The following is a 21,478-nucleotide window of genomic DNA, read 5'->3' on the forward strand; positions in this document are numbered from 1 at the left end:
TCAGTTAAAAATAGATAAAAACTAATTTGATTGGTTCTACTCTACTTCAAATATTTTTCAGATATCTAAGGTGCAATCTAATTCCTATTCTGGGATTATTTTTATATTTTCATTGTCAAAAGTTTTTTCCCTAAGCTAATTATTTATTATTGGTGTTTGGGTCCAGGGTGTCCCAGGAAACATGACAGTAGAATTAATAACTAGAAGATTGTCTTAGCATCTCTGAAACTATTGTTGCATTCAATTGTCAATCTACTTTGACATGTATGACTCTTGAGACAAAAATCACAAAGTTCTCCTAATCCTGACTAGGGGTAATTTGTAATTATAAACTCTAGATTTTTCTTCTGAAATAAGATTTTCCGCAAATGCCGCAAATTATTTCATTGATCAAAGTCGACCTTCAAGTGGCCTTTCTAATGTCATCTTTCGTGGAGCATCCTGTATATCAACGCTTATAGTTTATTTTTAAAACTAAAGTCAGTCATTTAACAGTCAATATCTAATTGGCTGCTTTAAATGAACTGGCCCTGTTTGCCTAATATAATCCCTTAAAATAATCTTTATATTTTTTAGAAAAAAGAATGTTTTTTTGGAATGCAACAATTTTTATTAAATACCGTTAATTTTATTCTTAATTATGTAGGTTGTAGGTTCCTGTTAAAACCAGCTCTTTGTAAAGGAATGTCATTTACTTTCGGAAAAATTAGAATTTTAACCCATTAGAGATTCACAATTTACAATGTAGTAGGCCTAATAAAATCAACGAGGTTATAGTGTACAGAGTGATGATGATGTACGCTAATGCTTTACTAGTTGTATAGGTAATGAACTATACCAAGAGCGTACAGGGTGTCCCACGAAACATGACAATAGGAAGACGACTTGAAAGTCGTCTTTGATATTTGAATTTATTTGTGACGTTTAGTCTTCTATCTACTTTAACATGTATGATTCTTGAAACAATTATCACATAATTCTCCTAGCCCTGGCATTTCCAAAAAGTGGTCTGCATTTTTTGTGCTTTCAATATTACCGGAGATATAAAGAGTTTGGTTCAGATTTCAATTTTGTTAAATAAAAGCAAAATTGTCGAAATCTGAACGAAATTCTTCATATCTCCGGCAATATTGAAAGCACAAAAAAGGCAGACCACATTTTGGAAATGGCAGGACAAGGGAAATTTTGTGATTATTTTCTCTAGAAATTTACTTCTAAAATTAGGTTGACAAATAAACGCAGCAAATTATATCAAAAATCAAGACGACATTCAAGTCGTCCTGCATACTGTCATGTTTCGTGGGACACCCTGTACATGCATATTTTTTATTATAAAAAGATTCTGGCCTAACCTATAGTAAATCTTTATTAGTAAACCGTTGTAAGTGTCCAGTAAAGCTAACTGAGCACACAGGTAGGAAACTATTATCCCCCTTGATTAAAATACATATGAATAGTTTTGGTTTTGATGATGGTTTATGTAACTTGAAAACTGTTATTGCTCAGATTTTAAAACATTTTAAAGACATCCTCTTAAAACACAATAATTGGAAGCTTTACATTTATTGTATTTAATATTTTCTCATGCTTATCATTAAGTTCATCATTAAAGGATTTATCAAAAGTCGTCTTCCTACAGACAAAAATAAAATAAAATGTTAGAATTTAAATTGCCAATGAAAGTTAAAAATCGAAAACGTAACGTTTAATTGAGGAGTAATGTAAAAGTCAAGAAAAGTTTATCATTAATTAAAAATTATATTTCAAACTTAGATAACCCAAATAAATAAACACTAAACGAACTTACAGGGTGTCCTACGAAACATGACAGTATGCAGGACGACTTGAATGTCGTCTTGATTTTTGATATAATTTGCTGCGTTTATTTGTCAACCTAATTTTAGAAGACTAAATGTCACAAATAAATTCAAATACCAAAGACGACTTTCAAGTCATCTTCCTATTGTCATGTTTCGTGGGACACCCTGTATATATGTTTAGCATCATGAATAAACAACCATGCAACATATATTTCGTGGGACACCCTGTATATATGTTTAGCATAATGAATAATCGAGCATGCAACATATATTTCGTTCAGTAAAATTAAATGACAAATTAATTTATTAAACTAAATAATTCGACCGTTTCTACGGAAACATTGCTAGATTGGTATCGCAGACATTTTCCATCACTTTGATGTTTCTCCGACAGCTGCATGCAGTACATTTTATAATATAATTTGATTACGCGAAAAACAGAATTTTCAAAGAAATAGTTTTAAAATAATTTTGCTAAACAAACACTGAGATAAAAATCGTTAGATAATTAGATTTTTTTTGTATTGCTGAGATAGGAGATAGGATAGAAGGTGCATTATGAATATGAAACCAGAGATAGGATAGAAGGTACATTATGAATATGAAACAAGAGATAGGATAGAAGGTGCATTATGAATATGAAACAAGAGATAGGATAGAAGGTGCATTATGAATATGAAACCAGAGATAGGATAGAAGGTGCATTATGAATATGGAACCAGAGATAGGATAGAAGGTGCATTATGAATATGGAACCAGAGTATAGGATAGAAGGTGCATTATGAATATGAAACCAGAGATAGGATAGAAGGTGCATTATGAATATGAAACCATAGATAGGATAGAAGGTGCATTATGAATATGAAACCAGAGATAGGATAGAAGGTGCATTATGAATATGAAACGTGTAATTTCTTGAAATATTTTTTTTATTCTTTAACAGGGGGAACCGTATAACTGTGAAATAGGGAGACAACTAATAGATTAAACTTTTAATTTTGAATAGTACAAGGAACATAAAACAATTCGCAATTGAACAGTGTAAATAGGCCCATTTCAATTAATAGTTTGGTATACCATAATACTGGTAAAACTTATAGCTTTACAAAAACTTCATAAATACATTAGATTGTGTAGATGTCGTCTTCCTCTTCCATAGTTTTCTGGTCCCCATGGATTGATATTTTGGTTTTCATGATAACCAAAATATCAATATTGGCGAGTTACGTAACACACGGATTTATAAAGCTGTTACTTACATATTCATAGTTATAGTTATAGTTATTTATTTTCAAACACAAAATACAAAATAATAATGTATGATGGTTCAGCTTAAAATAAAACACAACAGAAAATTTATTATGAGCCAATTGAAAATATAATGTTTGATAATTTTGTTTGATCGTTTTTTTTGAAACAAAGTATACATATTGAAATCTTAACTAAATATACATTCAAATTGTGCATTTACAAGTAGATAATTAGTCAGCACTTAAATAATCAAATCATTTTCAGGAATGCATACATTGAACTTATAAATACATATTGATTCAGCAAAAGTAGAAATATATTCTCGTTGACTGTAGTAGACTTGACATCTACCATTTATTGTAGTTTTTCTTCCATGAAAATGTTTCACTTGATTTAGGAACACCTGATCTGAAAACTTTAGAATAGAATATCCTTAATCCCGATCGGTTAATTAATCTGGAGATCAATAATAAGAGGAGAACAAGCATTATTTAATCTGGAGATTAAGAAAATAGGAGATCAAGCATTAAATTTGATATACGCAATTCTAAAGTTTTCAGCTCTAGATATTTATTCTTATTAATTTTCTCTTCTCAATTCCAAAAGTCGTTTATTTACAGTACGTTTCAATATGAAAAGCAACATTGGGAAGATGTAAAAATGGAAAAATAAAAAGATGGAAATTTCCAATGAGAATTTTAAGATAAAAAATTTGAAGGAACTGCAGCATTGTTTTGAAAGAAAGAAAAAATGAAGAAAAGGTGTAATGTAATGTTTAATTTAAATTTTGTTCATATTCTCTGAAGGATCAAAGATGTTGATAGCATAACCAAACATGTCAAATTTAAGATAATGAATTTGTCTTCAGTGTGAGAACGATAATTATATTCTGAACAGCCAACAATGAATATCATGAACGAAGTTGCATTTACTTTAAGTTTTATTAAATAACGTTTTTTTCTGAATTTTATAATTGGAGATGCTACTTTTTTAATTTGATACTTGAGCATTCAGTCACTGCAAAAGTCTAATTTTTTCTTTTACATCACGTCAAACTAAAGTAAATCACACAAAAGATTAAAGTCTTAAATGTTTTTAATCATAACTTCTCTTATCGAAGATCTATTAAAAAAGAACAAAAATATTTTGAATTTCTGATGTGCAACCGGATACATTTGCTTTTCACATACTTGTGCATAAAATAAAGACTAGATGAGCTTCGAGGTCACGAAGGTGAACCGTTTCTATAATCTAGTTCACAGTGATATGCGTATCAAAATGAAAAATATTATTTCCCTAAAATTTAGTTACAAGATACATTTTCAGCTTTTCCGTAAAGTATAATTCTACCTAGCCATTTGCGCAAGAATTTACGCTCTTATGATTTATATTTGCAAAATCGAGCCAAGGGAACTTCGAATTATTGCACTAAATTATTGCGCTAATACAGAATGTAAAGTTGAATATTGTACATCATGAACTCGTCATTTTAAAAGGTCGTTGAATACGTTTTACTTCTGTAAATTTTTCTTTAATGCATAGGGTAGGGTACAGGGCGGTTAAAAGTCCGGTCTGTGTAAAAAAAATCTAAAATGGTCCATAACTTCTTTGTGACTAAAGCTATAGATCTAAAAATTATAATTTTGAAAAGCCCCTAAAAATGAATGTAGAAAAATGTGTCACAATTGTTTAAAAAAATTACATTTTTACCTTTTTTTGCCTTTTTTCAGCCTTCCCTAGCGCCCAAAACTATAAAAGTTATCAGTCTAATTTTTTTCAATGAGCTGGCCTTGAAAAATTGGTCTATGACTATGCATTTTAACCCTGTACCTGTTCTCTAAGGCATTTTTCCGGCCCCCTCCCCCCGGCTATGCATAGGACCCCCTAGCCTTTATAAGGGTTCACTGTTGCCCTGAAAGTCGCCATTAAAAATCGTTTTAAAATTAATGTTGATTTTTTTGTTAAAATTGGTACATTTTCAAAAGTAATAAATGACCCTTTTAAAGATTAAAATATCCAAAGAGATTTCAAAAGTGAAGATTTCCAAAAAGTCCAAACACACAAATACAGAAGTACAAAAAGTATAGTTTAAAAAATCTCTTTATTGATGAGCCAACAAAATTAATTTGAACATTTCTGGTTTAGTTGGTTTTTCTTCTCTTCTTGTAAGAAAGACGAGATCTAAATATATTGCGGGTTTAGAGGATCCATTCAAGGATTCACTGTAATATATAGACCACTTATTCACAATCAATTCAGCATACAATTTACAAAATAAGGATTGCATTGAAAAAATTAGGAATACATAATTATCAAATAGTATATCTTATATTCACAGGTTGGGAACTTTGTCTCAGAATAAGTATTAATTTGCACTAGCCAATCGATATCTCTTTTGCACTCTAGCCAAGTTGAAGAGAGATCCTGGAATAAAACAAAATTAATGGTAAAAAAAAAATAAAAAGTAGGTTTAAAACGAATTGAAAATGGGTAATTTCCTACAGAACGATTTTTGGAACCCCCTCCACATTCCCCCCCCCCCCCTCCAATAAATTTTGTACATAAAAACCCACCACCAACACCAAATCTTCGCAATAGAAAAAATTCCGAGATTTGATCTTAACAACCTGATCACGTCCTGGGGACAAAAAATCTCTTTTAAAACAATGTTGTAAATGGTTAGCATTGGTAATTTGGCCGCAGCGCCTGGCCCCCTAGCCTGTCCTAGCCGCTGCGCTTGGCCCCCTAGCCTGTCCTAGCCGCAGCGCTCGGCCCAGAAATTGTCTTAACCTAACCTAACCCTAAAATAATAATAAATAAATAATAATAATTTTGCTGAAATCATGTATGAAATTGATTGGAGGGGGAGCCCAGGGGAGGGGAGCCCAGCAGAGGCGCAACTAGGGGGGGCAACCGGGCGCGCGCCCTCCCCTAGCACCTGAGAGGGGGGGGCGGCGGCGCCCCCCCCCCTGCAGAATGAAAAGAAAGAAAGAATGGCGAAAATCAGGATCACAGGAATAAGAAAACCAATAGAGTTATTGTAGACATTTTATTATACTATAGTTAGTTTAAAAAAAAATATTTTATCTTTTATCTTTCTCAATTCTCAAGGCTATTGTAAACATTTAATGTAACAAAAAGTTCTGAACTGTATTTTATTTGTGTTGAGTTTATAGAGTACTCGTAGATATCAAAACCCCATAAATTTCAGAGTAAAAATATACTTGCCACAAACCTTTATATCCAATGTACTGTATGTCAGTAGCTAGTACCATAGCTAAATTCCCATTTTCAATTTCAATTGTAAACCTCCGGTATGGTGAAGACGACATGAGCTATCTAAGTACCAATGATCTATTCTAGGTTTCATAATACTTCAGATAAGTCAATCAAATAGACTTTATTTTTTTACAGAACAAAGTTAAATGTCCAAAAGATTGATTTAAAAATGCGCCTCAGAAGACGGGAAGATGAGGTAGGATTTTTTGTAGGATTAAATAAATAGAAAATACAAAATTTTAAATTAATGAGTGTATAATTTACGCATCTGAATTTGTACCAAAGTACTTCAATCTAACATTAAAAGTACAATGTCAAAGGAATTAAGTCTTTGTCAGAAACTCTGATTTTCTAATCTTTGCATCCCAATATGACGTAGACCTTCAATATTTCAAAATTATAAACATGAACTATAAATTGAATTGAATTGAATTTGTGACTTAATTCTTTGTTCAGAATCAATGCATTAGTTTGGATTTTACAAACACGAGGGCTTGTTTGGTGTGATATAATGTCATCCAACTAGCCTTCTTTCTTTTACTCACAAGAAACTAATAACTTGCATAAAAGTTTAATTTTCCAATCCTACATCTTTGCAACCCAGTGTCGTAGACCTTTGATATGTCAAATTATGAATTATGCTAGAAAATATAGTTTTTAACGTGTGCATAGGAAAGGTATAAATACATTTAAATTTCCTTGAAGCTTTAAATTTATTTCATTAATCAATGCAACTTTACAGACAGGTGTTAAAAATTCAAATTCAACTACTTTGACCGTTTCTAGGAATTTTTTTTTCAAAAGTGTAATGAGTTTTAATTCAAACAATTTCAAGGTTCCAGCTAAAAGAAAATAACATTATTGTCCTAATATCAAATGTTCTGGTAAGAAAAATATTCTGATTAGTTTGTCCAGTTCTATTTATGTTGTGATTCAGTCTGTACAGTATACTGTTATGAATGTTTTGTATTACCAAGTCATAAAATAAAAAAATTAAATTTTCTTAACAACAGGTTTATTTTTAGCTTGTTGATTGGGTTTTATTTTTACAACAGGATTAACCTTCATCATGTATTCTCCAGACTTTTAGAAATTTTTGATAATGTTAAAACAAACAAATTATTTCGTTAATGTTTACAGTAAGGCATAACTATAAAAAGGATTATTGATTACGTCTGGGTTTAAAACATATAGAGTTTAATTTTTGTCCTTCAATTTTTTTTGTCTTTATAACGTTTTCAGTTATTTATTATTAATCACAAGAAATTTGTATGTTCATCGAATTTTCCAATGACAGATAACAAAGATCAAAAACTTTTTTAAAATTGTCAGAAGTTGGCTTTAGTTCGATTTTCCAGAAATTTATATTTTCTTCGCATTGGCTTTTTTTGTTAGACGCTCTAGCAAAATAGCAACAAAATAAAAGCCTAAATCTTCAATTTAATCCGTCAATTCAAATTATTGCATTCAAATGTGATGACTATTTTTATAGAAAGAGATTCAATTTATCTGTTACAAAAAGGGACCTAAGCTTGGTTTCAAAATCGACCCACCCCAATGTCCTTCTTTTTGGCACAAGTAACTTTTATTTATATCAAAAACTTCAACTAAAAGATACACCAAAGATATCTCTAACACAATTTTTCAGTTTGGGAAAAGTAGACAAAAACTGAGGGAAATGGGAAACCTTCGGGCTTTTTTACATTTTTCACAATAAATTAGTCAAATGTTTAGTATTTGATGTTTTTCATATATAATTTCATAATATCAGCAACTTTTGCAGTCAACGCAGCGGTTGACTATGTACATTTAATAACGCTGCCTTATTGTTTTTTCGTGTTATCTTTGACCTTTGCTCTGGGAAGGGGAACATTTCCAGCTTTAATACGCTCGTTGTTTTTTTTATCGTTTTAAAGCTTTATATGTTTGGAGAGAAAAAAAAATTGGGAGGATATACATTTTTTTTGCAAGAAAGCATACGTTTAAACGTGGAAAAATTATTTTTACAACGTACACTTTAAAATATATCTAACATTTAGTTGAAAGGATGATATATCGATTGTATAACAAAAATCATTTCAAAATAATAAACATTCTGTCAGAATTTCTCCTAATTATTTAGCGCATTATTTGACATAACTTTCTTTGCTATCAAAAAAACTAAACTCAAATCTTTTAAGTCAGACTTCAAATATACTGTTGACACAATTTCAAGTAAAGTATATTTAAATACTTGCAATCCATATTCACAACGGTACCCTTGAGACCTTTCTGACCAACTAAAAGAAGATGCTTAAACGGTGCCGATGTGAACATTATAAAGATACTTGAAAATGTATGAATTTGATTCTCAAGGATGTCAAAACTTAAATAAAAAAACATCAAATGTTTTTTTATTTTCTTCAAAACATGCCTGACAATAAACAAATTTTCGTCTGCTCAACTTTTTTTTGTAATTCACAGAAATATTTTTTATTAAAAAGATAGTTAAATATACAGAGTTTGTGAGCTTGTGAGCTAACATAGATCATGCTGTTCATATCAAGTTCGTTTTAAATTCGGGGTTTTAAGATTTTCTATTAATTATTATTTTTAATCATGATATATGCCTGGGCAACGCCGGGCACTCCAACTGGTTGTTTGTACACTGTTACCCACAAAGCATATCTAAGAAAATAGACAGTATAAATTTTGTATAGTCGTCTCTGAAGTCTGTTTGGGTATCCCTTATATATATATTGAAGAATTCTCTATATTTTGTATAGTTGCACCTTGTATGATATTATTGTATAGCGTGCCTTTATCAGTTCATGCTGCAAAATTTCTACGGACTATATTTATATCAGTCGCGCATTCACAGTGCACAGGGAACAAGTGGAGTGTGCTCAAGTGTTTTATTACATTATTTATTAAAGATACGGGGTTACCCACAAAGGATGAGACTTTAATGACAAGCTACAAGTCTACAAATATTATAATGAACTTGGCTGTCTGCCTTTCATATAACATATATTGATAGTGCAGTATTAAATAGAATAGTTTAGCATACTAAGGGGCTTCTTTAGGCATGATAATTATATGAAAGGAGAAAAAGGTAAAAAGTGAGATATTTAGGGTGAAAAACGGGGAATGAGACATTACAGGGTTAAAAGTGTGAGTTAAGAAACAGTGTCAACTAGAAAACATTAGAATCGGAAGACGACTTTAAAAAGTCCAATGAGCATGAGACACAAAAATTGTGCAGCGTAAATTAGTGATTTAAGTGTCTAGTAATAAACTTATTTGCTTTGTAACAACATCAAATAAACTTAATCATTGCTATAATGTCGTCATCCTATTCCAATGTTTTCTGAGCTTCTTAGGCTGGTTAAAACATATATAGTGGGGAGACATAAAAGAGTAACAAGTATCTATATCGAATAACGGGTTTATATAGTAGAGGCAGTATAAATAGGCCTAGATTTTATTTAGGAAAATAAGGTTAAAGTTGTTGAATTCATGAAATATATCTGCATAATTAAGATTAGAGTAGCGAGGGTACAATGTGAGGTATGGAAGGGTTAGAAGTATTAATTGTGACGTCAATATTATTACCGGTTTGGAATCCTTGACGCGGCTCACGGAGAGGGGGGAGCAGGGGGACCCCCCCTCCCAGGAAAGCTTTACATCGTACAATGCATAGTTCCCTATAGTTGAATTCGGAATACATTGTGAAATGAATTCTGCTTTTCAAATATTTACAAAAAGATTTTTTATCCTTTCTTTGATTTTTTTTTTGATTTCATATTTTTGTAGCAAACTTATGAAATTGGAATTTTTGAACTTCTTGGATTTGTTAAAGTTACAGAAAATCAATCAAACTGTCTATGTCATCTGTTAGTGTTATTCAAATAAATGATAAATTTACTATCAACAATTTTATATCTATTCGAATAGATAATTTTCAACAGTGTTAATTTCTAGAAGAGTGATTGATTTTTAATTTTAATTTTTAGAGTCTTCCTTTTCTAGAAATATTTTTCCCATGCTCTGAAAGGGACTGAATGTCAATTCATAATTGATAAAATAAACCTTCTATTTAACCCTATTCCTGCTGGGGGGGGGGGGTTCAATTTGACCCCCCCCCCTGTAGTTTTGTTTTACATAACTCAAAAAGTATTGGTCTGATGCTGTTGAAATTTTCTGACTTTTCCTACATACCCAAAGCCCTCCCTTTAGGCCTAAAACCGGGCTTCAATACTAACTGCCTGAGTCCTCAGGCACACTGCTTGAATGACTACTTTTTCCTGTAGCAAACTAAATCTTGGTTTTGACCCACCAAAATTTTTCGCAAACAACCTGTCAAAGGAAATTTGCACATTTTTAGTTTTTCTTAATTAAAAATCAAGTTAATTAAAATTTTGCAACAATTTTTGCATATTTGAAATGGCATGGTCAAGGGCTTTTCAAAAATGTATAATTTTTCATTTTTTGGACAAATTTTTTTTTGCAAACATTTTTACTATAAAACTGGATTTTGCGATAAAAAATTCAATTTTTGCAAATTTGCAAATTTTTTTTGCAGATTCTAAAAGTAGAGCACAAGAGCTTTCCAATGATGTATCATTTGTCATATTTGGACATCAAATATGGGATTTAGAGGGGGGGTCAAATTGACCCCCCCCCAGCATATCCTGGTTTTCAAGTACCCCAGCAGAGATAGGGTTAATATGAAGGGTGTGCCGATAATATCAGCAAACTTTGTTTTTTTTTAATTGACGAACAATGGTAACAATGAAGTTTCTTGAAAGTTCATGTCCATTATTTCGTGACTAATAGAATAAAAAATAATTTTTGTCTACTGGTTGAGAAACGGTTACCAAATAGGACGTAAAATGGCGTTAAAAAAGCCTTCTGAAATTGTAAATTTTCTCATTTATAATATGTCAATGCGCTTTGTAGATATTAAATAAGAAATACTAAAACTGGAAAAGAAAATTCTTATTGGAGGTTTTAAAAACGTCTACAAAATCATATCCTGTAACAAAGTAAAAATATTCTAAACTTCAATTGTTTTTTTTTTATTCGTTTTTTGTAGACTTTAGATAAAAATTTAAAAGGATGAAAATATTAGATGCCCTAATTTGTTAATTTTAGTTTTTTTACAAATGATAATGATAGTAAAAATTATAAAATTTTATAGTAAAAACTCTTTTTAAAATATTATTTTTTAAATTTTTTTAAATGACATATTAGAAAAATTTGTGTTTGTTTTATTTAATATGAAGCTGTAACAACTTTCTTTAATTCTTTAATTCTTCATTCAGAGCTCGAGATGGAAGAAGTTGAGTAATATGGTAAAATGGACGCCATTCATACAAACTTACCGGAAACGGAAATATCCTTGGGTTCAGCTCGCTGGCCACTCGGGTAGCTTTATTCGGGGCTCCCAGGTAGATCATTCATTCTTTAGGGGCTCACAGGTAGATCATACATTCTTCAGGGGCTCACAGGTAGATCAGTCATTCTTTAGGGGCTTACAGGTACATCATACATTCTTCAAGCCTCACAGGTAGATCATACATTCTTTAGGGGCACACAGGTAGTTTATTAATTCTTTAGGGGCTTACAGGTAGATCTTTCATTCTTTAGGGGCTCACAGGTAGATCATTAATTCTTTAAGAGCTCGCATGTAGATCATTAATTCTTTAAGGGCTCACAGGTAGAATATTAATTCTTTTAGAGGCTTACAGGTGGATCATTCATTCTTTGGGGGCTCACATGTAGATCATGTATTCTTTAGGGGGTCAGAGGTAGATCATTAGTTCTTTAGAAGCTCACAGGTAGATCATTCATTCTTTAGGGGCTCACAGGTAGATCATTTATTCTTTAGGGGCTCACAGGTAGATAATTTATTCTTTGGACTCAAAGGTAGATCATTCATTCTTTAGGGGCTCACAGGTAGGTCATTCATTCTTTAGGGGCTCACATGTAGACCATTCATTGTTTAGGGCTTACAAGTAGAACATTTATTCTTTAGGGGTCACAGGTAGATCATTCATTCTTTAGTGGCTTACAGGTAGATCATTCATTCTTTAGGGGATCACATGTAGACCATTCATTCTTTAGGGGTCACAGGTAGATCATTCATTCTTTAGTGGCTCACAGGTAGATCATTCATTCTTTAGTGGCTCACAGGTAGATCATTTATTCTTTAGGGGTCACAGGTAGATAATTTATTCTTTGGGCTCAAAGGTAGATCATTCATTCTAGGGGCTCATCGGTAGATCATTAATTCTTTAAGGGGTCACAGGTAGATCATTCATTCTTTAGGGGCTCACAGGTAGATCATTCATTCTTTAGGGGCTCACAGGTAGATCATTCATTCTTTAGGGGCTCACAGGTAGATCATTATTCATTAGGGGCTCACAGTCACAGGTAGATCATTCAGTCTTTAGGGGCTCACAGTCACAGGTAGATCATTCAGTCTTTAGGGGCTCACAGTCACAGGGAGATCATTCATTCTTTAGGGGATCACAAGTAGATCATTCATTCTTTAGTGGCTCACATGTAGATTATTAATTTATTTAGTCGGGGCCCACAGGTAGATTATTTATTCAATGAGTCGGGACTCACATGATGATTATTCATTTATTAATTGGACCTCATAGCCTAACAGGTATATAATTCATTTATTCATTTTTTTTATTTATCTATATTCTTGTTATCCATATTCTTGCTATCCTTATTCTTGTATCCATAACCTCATATGTGTATCCTGTATTCCTTTTTCATAAAGTATTGTCTGAAATGAAATGAAATTAAGCTGTATCTAATTGTTAGATAAGAACAAAGTCGTGAATAAAGCCCTCCTTTCAACCCATAGTTATAAATCGGGGCGGGGTATTCATACCACGTTTATATAAGTACACAGGGTGTACCAATTAGGCACTGGCAGTATAATTGATCCGTTACTTGAAACATAAATTAGTTTTTTCGGTTTTCATTTTACATTGCGCAAAATTTTAACTCTGACAGTAGATAAGGTATTATTAACCATTCAATGTTAGTTAAAATTTTATTCGTTCTTTTTCTTCTGTCTAGTCTAAATTTTGCATTGTGTAATAAAATAAAACTCCTAAAAATCGCTTAAATTAAGGAATAAAATGAGCTGCCCCGAATTCTGCACCAAACCAACCTAGACGTTGCAGTAGCAGTATTGCTAAATGTCAAGTCGTGGTTATAAAGATATTACATTATCATTTATAAGACGATGGGCGTTGGGCAAAATTACTCTGTCACACTTTAATCTTATCTTGTTTTACACACCGACCGCCCTTGCAAAAAGGATAGCAAGCTAATTGTAAAATGAACCCCCCCCCATGCTCCTACCCTCCCTTCCTAAAGTCACAGAGAAGATGATAGAATACAATATTTTATATGTTAAGGGAACAGTGTTAAAGAAATGTGGAGAACAAGAGGAACAATGCTACAGGCAGACATATATTTAAATATAAACATTTTTAGGAATACCATCTCTTAATCCATATAGGTTGTCAAGTAAATAACCCCTCTTTTGCCCCTCCAGACATTTATGTGAATATATTTAAAAGAAAATAAATAAAACATAAGCTCTAAAAGTAAGTCCCCTACCACACAAAAAAGTTGTAAGAAAATTGCCTCTAGTCTCAATTGAGTTTTGAAAATAATTAGCTTTTACCACCTCACGTAGGTTCATGAAGCTCTACCGATTATCACCTTTAACGATCAGTTTTCAACTTTACTTGCTTGTTTTTCTTAATTCCATATTAAAAACCGTAACTTTTAAATATGTAGAAAGTGATTTGCATAAATCGTATTAATTTTTGTCCCTGATTAAATTAAAAAATTTAATATTGTCCGAACCTATAGATTACTCATGGAAGACTCATTATCACCAGTTGTTCCCACGTATTACAGGTTAATTTTTATGCATTCTACTATTTCTGTTTTCTCCCAATGCTAAAAAAAATTACAAAGAAAAAATCATTTCTTAAATAGATTTCATCAATTTTTACTCAAATCTATCTCACTTATTTTTAATCGAATCTAATTCTATTTTTCAATTTCTAAAGTTTTTCAAACTGAGGCTTAATTCATAGTTTAAAATATCATTATTAATAAGTTATCACATGGGGTTCATTACACTAGCTACAAGGTTTTACTAAAATAAATCATGGTAACAGGTCTTACTTTCAATTTTGTATATTTATTAAAGTGTACAATTTTTTAGAAGTGTAATGAAGGATGGAAGAAAGTATTTAGAACTGTCCTGTTGTCTCTCTGAGTTTAATTCCCCGTGTATTATGGATATAAAGATGGGAGTGAGGACTTTCCTCTCAGGAGAAACCACAAAATTGGGGGCAAATGTGTTAGTGGAATTTGAAAATGTTGTTTTAATTAGGGGCAACAAATTATTTTGGGATCGAGAAAATCAGCTATTTTGGGAATTATATGGACCCCTGTTAAAAAAATGTAAAAAGGATTAAAAAATTAACGTAACAACACATTCGTTTTGGGTCGTTTTTGGGTCTTTTTATTTTGCATAGATCTTTTGTTAATGTCAAAGTTTGAAGAACGGCAAATGTTTTGAATAAAAAAAATTATCCTGATATAAAATAAAACTATTCATCACGTGATGTCTTCAAATTTGAATTAAATGTTAATTTTAATAAAAAATCTCTGACTGGATAAAATATTTGTGATATTATTTAACCCTATTCCGACTGACGTCTTGATTACCCAAAATAGACTGGGGGGAGGCACGTTGACCCCCCCCTCTTTTTCCTGATAGTGATACAAATCTATAATATGTGATACATTTTTGGAAAGCCTTACAATTTGAAAGAATTTTGATATTAATTGCAAAATCGAGTTTTTTAGCGAAAAATGTGCAAAACAAAAGGTGTGTGAAATATGATAAGTAATCTTATCTGAAAAGCCCTTGACCCAGCAAATTCAAATATGCTAAATATTTGCAAAACTTTCAAAAGCTAAAGAAAAACAAAAATTTTTAATAGTGGCGTCTGTGCAAAAATCTACGCAAAATATCTTTGCAAAGATTGTGCAATCTGCTTCTTTGTGTTGTAGGCTTTCCAAGGAGCTATAAAATGTTAAAATCCAATATCTCGAAGTAGGTCTAAATTTGGATTTAGTCTGGTAAAGGTAAAATAAGGCATCCGGTCGGTATGCCTGACGACTCAGGCAGTAGGTATAAAAACCCAGATTTTAGCCCAAAGTGAGGAGCATGTAATAGTTAGAAAAGTCCAAAAATTGAACATCCTCGGACCAATACTTTTTGAGTTATCGCAAAAAAACGACAGGGGGAGGGGTCACCGTGACCTTCCTCATTCGGAATAGGGTTAAGATAAATTAAGCTTAAATTTCAAAGTCATGAATAAGTCATGTATAACTGTTTTCTTTCTTTTTCCTGTAAAATTCTGTTAATTTGAAATAATTATTTAATTAACATACATTTCTATTTTCAAAGAAATTGAATCCATACAGAAAATACTGATATTTCAAATATTTGACACATCCCCATTAAACAACCGTGAGCACTCCCTTAAATTATTGTCTGGGATTGTTTAGGAAGGATCTGTATGAGAAGATGGTTGGAGAAGATCCGTCCGCCCCGACCCCAGTAGAACAGATAGAAGGAGCTATTAGTAAATATAGGTAAACCATCTGTCCGCCCCAGATAGGAGCTATTAGTAAATATAGGTAAACCATCTGTCCGCCCCGACCCCAGATAGAAGGAGCTATTAGTAAATATAGGTAAACCATCTGTCCGCCCCGACCCCACTAGAACAGATAGAAGGAGCTATTAGTAAATATAAGTAAACCATCTGTCCGCCCCGACCCCACTAGAACAGATAGAAGGAGCTATTAGTAAATATAGGTAAACCATCTGTCCGCCCCGACCCCACTAGAACAGATAGAAGGAGCTACTAGTAAATATAGGTAAACCATTTACATTTAGAAGGGTGGTGGACATTTCATAAATAGCTTTTTCAATTTTTTTTTATGGACAAGACATTTCATAAATAATTCATCTTTATTATTGGACATATATGGATAGATCATTTCATTGAAATAGTGTATTTTATATGTAGATAAAAACGTTACATAGCTAGAGGACATTTTTATAGAAAAGACACTCCATGAACACAGGACAGGGTATTTATAAGAGACGACATTTCAAAGATTGGATATTAATCATCAGAAAATTTACAAATAGTGAAAATCACTTTTCTTGGGTCTACGAAAATTCATATTTGTCCATAAAATCTGTGAAATTTCTAACATCTGTGATTTTTCTATTAACACACAAACATTTCAGTGCTTTATGAAATATTAGAAAGAGCGAATGAAATGAAAACTTTCCCACAAAAGCTTGGCTGATACATTGTTAAAAATTAATAGGACAAAAAAAGTTTTTGGAGGACTTAAAAAAAAACAAAGAAAAGTATTAAAATTTTTTAAAAACAGAGCTAGATTATTTATTATAAAATCGAATATGTTTAAAAAAATGTAAGATCTATTAATAAAGAAACTTTTTTTTAGATATCTTGATTGGAGGGACTGTATATCTTCCTCACGTGAATATGGTTTTAGGTGATAATAGATTCGAATCTTAATCAATTTTTACAGTTCAATTTTTGATGTCAGAAAATATACACACCCTTGAGAAAAGTAAACATATATATTTACTGTAGTCTGTCGAGCAATAAATGTAATGTGTTGATAGCTGCAGATAACAATGTTTTCATAAGCTATCACCGCTTCACAGAGTGAGTGCAGGGGTGTGAAGCATGTATTTTATTTTCAAAATTTGTTTTAAAAATTAGAAACAGAAATTTTACCTTTGTTTTAAAATTCAAAAGTTGAATTTTACTACTTTTTATCTGAAGGAATTTTTTAAATGACATTTTTCTTTTGTGATTCCCACTCCTAATAGTGACCTTATTCGTCAAAATGTAACACACCTTGAAAGCGCTGTATTATATACTTGTTGACAGATAACAGCAACACGCTAGACAAATCCGGATAATAGGCCGGTTAGGATTTTGAAAGGGGTGTTTATTATCCCCAGACGATTCTTTCCCGATGGCCGAACAATACACACACAACAGAGTAACCCCGTCACAGAAATTCGATAACAAAATCTTTATTTCCTAAAAAATAACATAAATTATTTATAAATTTTATAAATATTCCAATATAAAAAAATTCTTTGCAGAGTAGAAGCCACAACCCTAAACGGGAAATCCTCCAAAGATTTTAAATCAATTCGAACTGAATCACAGGTTGGTCTATTTTTAAAGCAAAAAAAAAAATTTTAATCAATTTTAATTTAATTTTTCAGATTGAAGCCATTTTGTGCCAGTTTGCGGGAAATAAGGAAACCAATACAACGAGAATAACTTACAAATCTTATTATTAATGTAACAATTTGTACCAATCTTGATTATTTATTTTATGATTAAGTTGATTGGTTTGTAATTCAGACTACGATTGAAAAGTACCTGGAGAGATTATTAACAATTAAATCTCTATGTCTAAGATCTAGTTTCTTCAATAGCCACGAGGTATGTTCGCAGTCTTATTTAAAGGGACAGATGTTTTTTCCATATTTTTTATTTTGTTAAAGAGTGACTGTTATTTCGTCTGTTGTACGATTCATAATAATTTTCAAGTAAAAAAGAACGATTGACCTTTCAATTATTTTTCACTCAAAGAGTCGTGGATTTCTACAACAAAAAACAAGCAAAATAACGAGAATGAAAAAAATGACAAAATCTAGATCTTCGTTTCAATCTCAGATTATGAATTATAATGAATCGTGAACGCGATTAAATTTTGGGGAACAAACCATTTTTAACTATTTATATTTTTAAATTTAAGTAGAGTTGTAAAAAATTGGTTGCATACCTAAATTTAGAATAGTTACCTTTTTATAACAAAAATTTAAATACTAAACCCCAACAGATAAACTAATTTTAAATTTATTCCACATTTTTTTCGATGTTTTTTTCTCGACTATTTAAAAACCCTTTGTTTCAGCTGATAGGTTCCTCTCTGCTATTAATTCATGATGGGGACAATGCCTCCATCTGGATGATTGATTTTGAGAAAAGCACCCCTATGCCTCCTGATGTGCCTATTCTCCATACAGTACCATGGGTTAGTAAATCTCCTTAAAGGGTAGTTTGGCTTAATTTCAAAAAAACCAATCTCGAACCCAACAGTACCTTCAAACCTTTTCCAGAGCAATTAAGGGATGATAATATCCTCGGTTTTTCCATCTAAAGATTGATCATTTCTAATTGTGGTTTTGCCGTAAATTTATATTTCCTTATAGGTAATCAAATTGTTATTTAAGATATTTAAATTTAGGAGGAGAATACACGAGAGGATGGCTACCTGATTGGATTAGAATCATTAATAAATATATTCTCGAATCTTCTGGAAAACTCAGATTGAGTTCTCTGGCCTATAGAAATACATAAAGACACGTGACTCCTGCCCGAAATCAAGTCCATGAATTCAAAAAGAAAATAGTTTTTTCTTTGTCAAAATATTCTTTTTGTAATTTTTAGACTATTCGTTAGAGCGTTTGCTTAAAATGATTTATATTTCTCTTCACTAGTCATTCATCTAAATTGTAAACATTTAAACTTTGTTTTTATATTCATACCTTTAAACTGGGTTCTGCACGATTCTGAAATATGGGGACAAAATCAATAGCTTACATGGCGAACTCGATTAAATCTTTAAATGAGAAAAAAAACTATGTCTACACAATTTTCAATCCCAATAACAATCCTAAAAGTACAATTTGATCATGAAAAAGTTTTAATCTAAATGAAGTACATTAACAATCTGTTGTGTCTGTCATATTTTATAGAGTTTGCTAGGAATAAGATAGTTTTCTGAAACAAATATTTAGATATTCTACAATCAATTACTTAAAATGGAAAAATACATTATTGAGATTTTTTCATGCTTTCAAAAGTCTTTAAAATATTTTCTTTTTCTATTTTAAATTGGTAAATTTTCATAAGTTTTGAATCCTGCAAATTGGATTAATTATTCGGAAAATCGAAATGATATCTTTTTTAAAATTCGTATTGGTGTTCTTTTATACAACATTTGTGTTGTCCAATTGAAAAATTTGAGCGATAAAAACAGTTTGAAAGTATCTCAGTTTTTCTTCTTGAATATCATTTATGAAAATATGACTCCTAATGTTCTATTTAGTTTGGTTAATCTCAGATAAAAATTCTCAGCGAGAACTCGAGACTGGGCAAAATAATATTTCAATTTTTTTTTATTTATATACCTTTACAATCTTTAATGGCTATCGTTAATTCCTCTAATAAAAATGGAGTTTTTAATTCTATAAAAACTCGTAGTAATCTTTTTTATCCTTGCGAAGAAGAAATATTGTATTGTCCATCCTAATGAATTTGAGCTAGTCTCGAATTTGCTATTTTAATTATATTTTTATATTTTTTTATACTTATATGTATACCCTTGTTGGGTCTTAAAATGATATTTTTGTAATTTTAATTTTGAAATATAACAAAAAAAAATATCTTAACAGTTCTGAGGGCGGAGGGGTTGGAAGGGCTTCATGGGAAATTTATAAACGACTTTTCATACTGCACGGTCGGAAAATATGTAAATGAATATAATTTATTGTACGCGATTATACATAAAAGTAAATAACTCTTTCAATGGAAGGATTTTCTGACTTTTCATTTTCGCCATATTAGGTTTCTGGAATATAATGTACAAATCTGCTAAATTTTGACTGAGATAGCGATTCTCATACGCGTATTAATAAACGAAGGGAACTAGTTCTTGGCAGTAAGAACCGAGTACTAGAGGTAGAATACCATGGGCTCGAAGTCAAAACATTGTTCATGGGGGGAGCTTAATTTTTTTTCTCTCCTGGGGGGCTCAGCACCCGTTGCGACCTGAAAACCCCCTGAAATTTCATTGGTTCAGTGGGGACCTAGCCCCATAACCCCCTCTGCAGATTACGCAAAGTTAATTGATAATTGCTCCAATAAATCATTGATACATGTAAAGGGTGTTACTAAATAAACACTTAAGATGGTAGAACTCAAAATTAACCAACAAAATAAGATAGAAGATGGCCAAAAATTCAATAAATGTAAAGAAAATGATCCAATCAGATTAATTAATGGAAAAAAATAACGACAAAACACTTCAACCCATCTTGAACTGACAGGTTTGTACCCGAAATACTAAATTCAAAATACTGATTAAGCCAGTGATGGATATATCATATAGTGACTATTTTCTGTTCCTGGTACCATGTTTCTTGTAGAAAACACGTAACATAAAACAACTTCTAAGACTTCGTTTGTCATATTTAATAAAACAAATGTAAATCGCATGGAAAGTATTCTGTTCTGACGACCTGAAAGAGAATGATAACCATTAAGTTCAAAAACAAAAAGATTAGTTGGGTGATAAATTTGATGATCAATAAATATGCGCACGAGAATGAATATTGTATGTAATTAAATTGTAGCTAACATTAAAACTTTAAAAAAAAATTAAAGTAATGCTCACAAAAAATAAGGATGAACAAAATCAAATCGAAATAGTTCCCTAGGATGAGGCGCAAATAAAAAAAAACATGAGCCTTGAATGAAGTTACAAAGAGAAATTGTTTTTGTAGTCGTTTACTAGCTTTTATTACACATCAACTTCAGTTAGTTTTAAATAAAAATGCAAGTCAGATTCATAAAGAAGACATGTTATAGAAACGTCAGTCATGTGTAAACCTATAGATTTGTTCACTTTTAATCTTTGAATTTACCATTTTATGCCTAAATAATTAAAAATTTGCACTTTGGGCGGTTTGTTTACTAACACCCTTTATATTGAGAAATTGAGGTTTGCAGCGGCATATTGGATCCCTTCCGCTAGAGCGGAGGCCATCGGAGGGAAATCGTTTTCAGCGTAGGGAATACACAATTGTGATTTTATACTCCTTTATATTGCATAGCTTACATTTCTTAAACGTTTGATAATACTTCTGTTTAATTTATGAAACACTAGCTCCTTCT

The 21,478-nt window shown here is 31.5% G+C and overlaps 1 protein-coding gene across 1 annotated transcript in view; it reads left to right on the forward strand.

The window, feature by feature from the left end:
- Positions 1–19,208, forward strand: part of LOC111701723 (uncharacterized) — a 28,174-nt gene extending 8,966 nt beyond the window's left edge. The window contains exons 10-20 of the mRNA XM_023473134.1: positions 11,657–11,782; positions 13,778–13,824; positions 14,241–14,288; positions 14,602–14,739; positions 15,927–16,046; positions 16,935–16,985; positions 17,611–17,677; positions 17,737–17,772; positions 17,879–17,959; positions 18,435–18,554; positions 18,768–19,208. Of these exons, the coding sequence (XP_023328902.1) occupies positions 11,657–11,782; positions 13,778–13,824; positions 14,241–14,288; positions 14,602–14,739; positions 15,927–16,046; positions 16,935–16,985; positions 17,611–17,677; positions 17,737–17,772; positions 17,879–17,959; positions 18,435–18,554; positions 18,768–18,854 (921 nt within the window). The 3' untranslated portion in view covers positions 18,855–19,208. The remainder of the gene's footprint in view (positions 1–11,656; positions 11,783–13,777; positions 13,825–14,240; positions 14,289–14,601; positions 14,740–15,926; positions 16,047–16,934; positions 16,986–17,610; positions 17,678–17,736; positions 17,773–17,878; positions 17,960–18,434; positions 18,555–18,767) is intronic.
- The last annotated feature ends 2,270 nt before the right edge of the window (positions 19,209–21,478 follow it).

Source organism: Eurytemora carolleeae, unplaced genomic scaffold (genome assembly GCF_000591075.1).
Source record: "Eurytemora carolleeae unplaced genomic scaffold, Eaff_2.0 scaffold144, whole genome shotgun sequence".
In the NCBI taxonomy this organism is placed as follows: Eukaryota; Metazoa; Arthropoda; class Copepoda; order Calanoida; family Temoridae; genus Eurytemora; species Eurytemora carolleeae.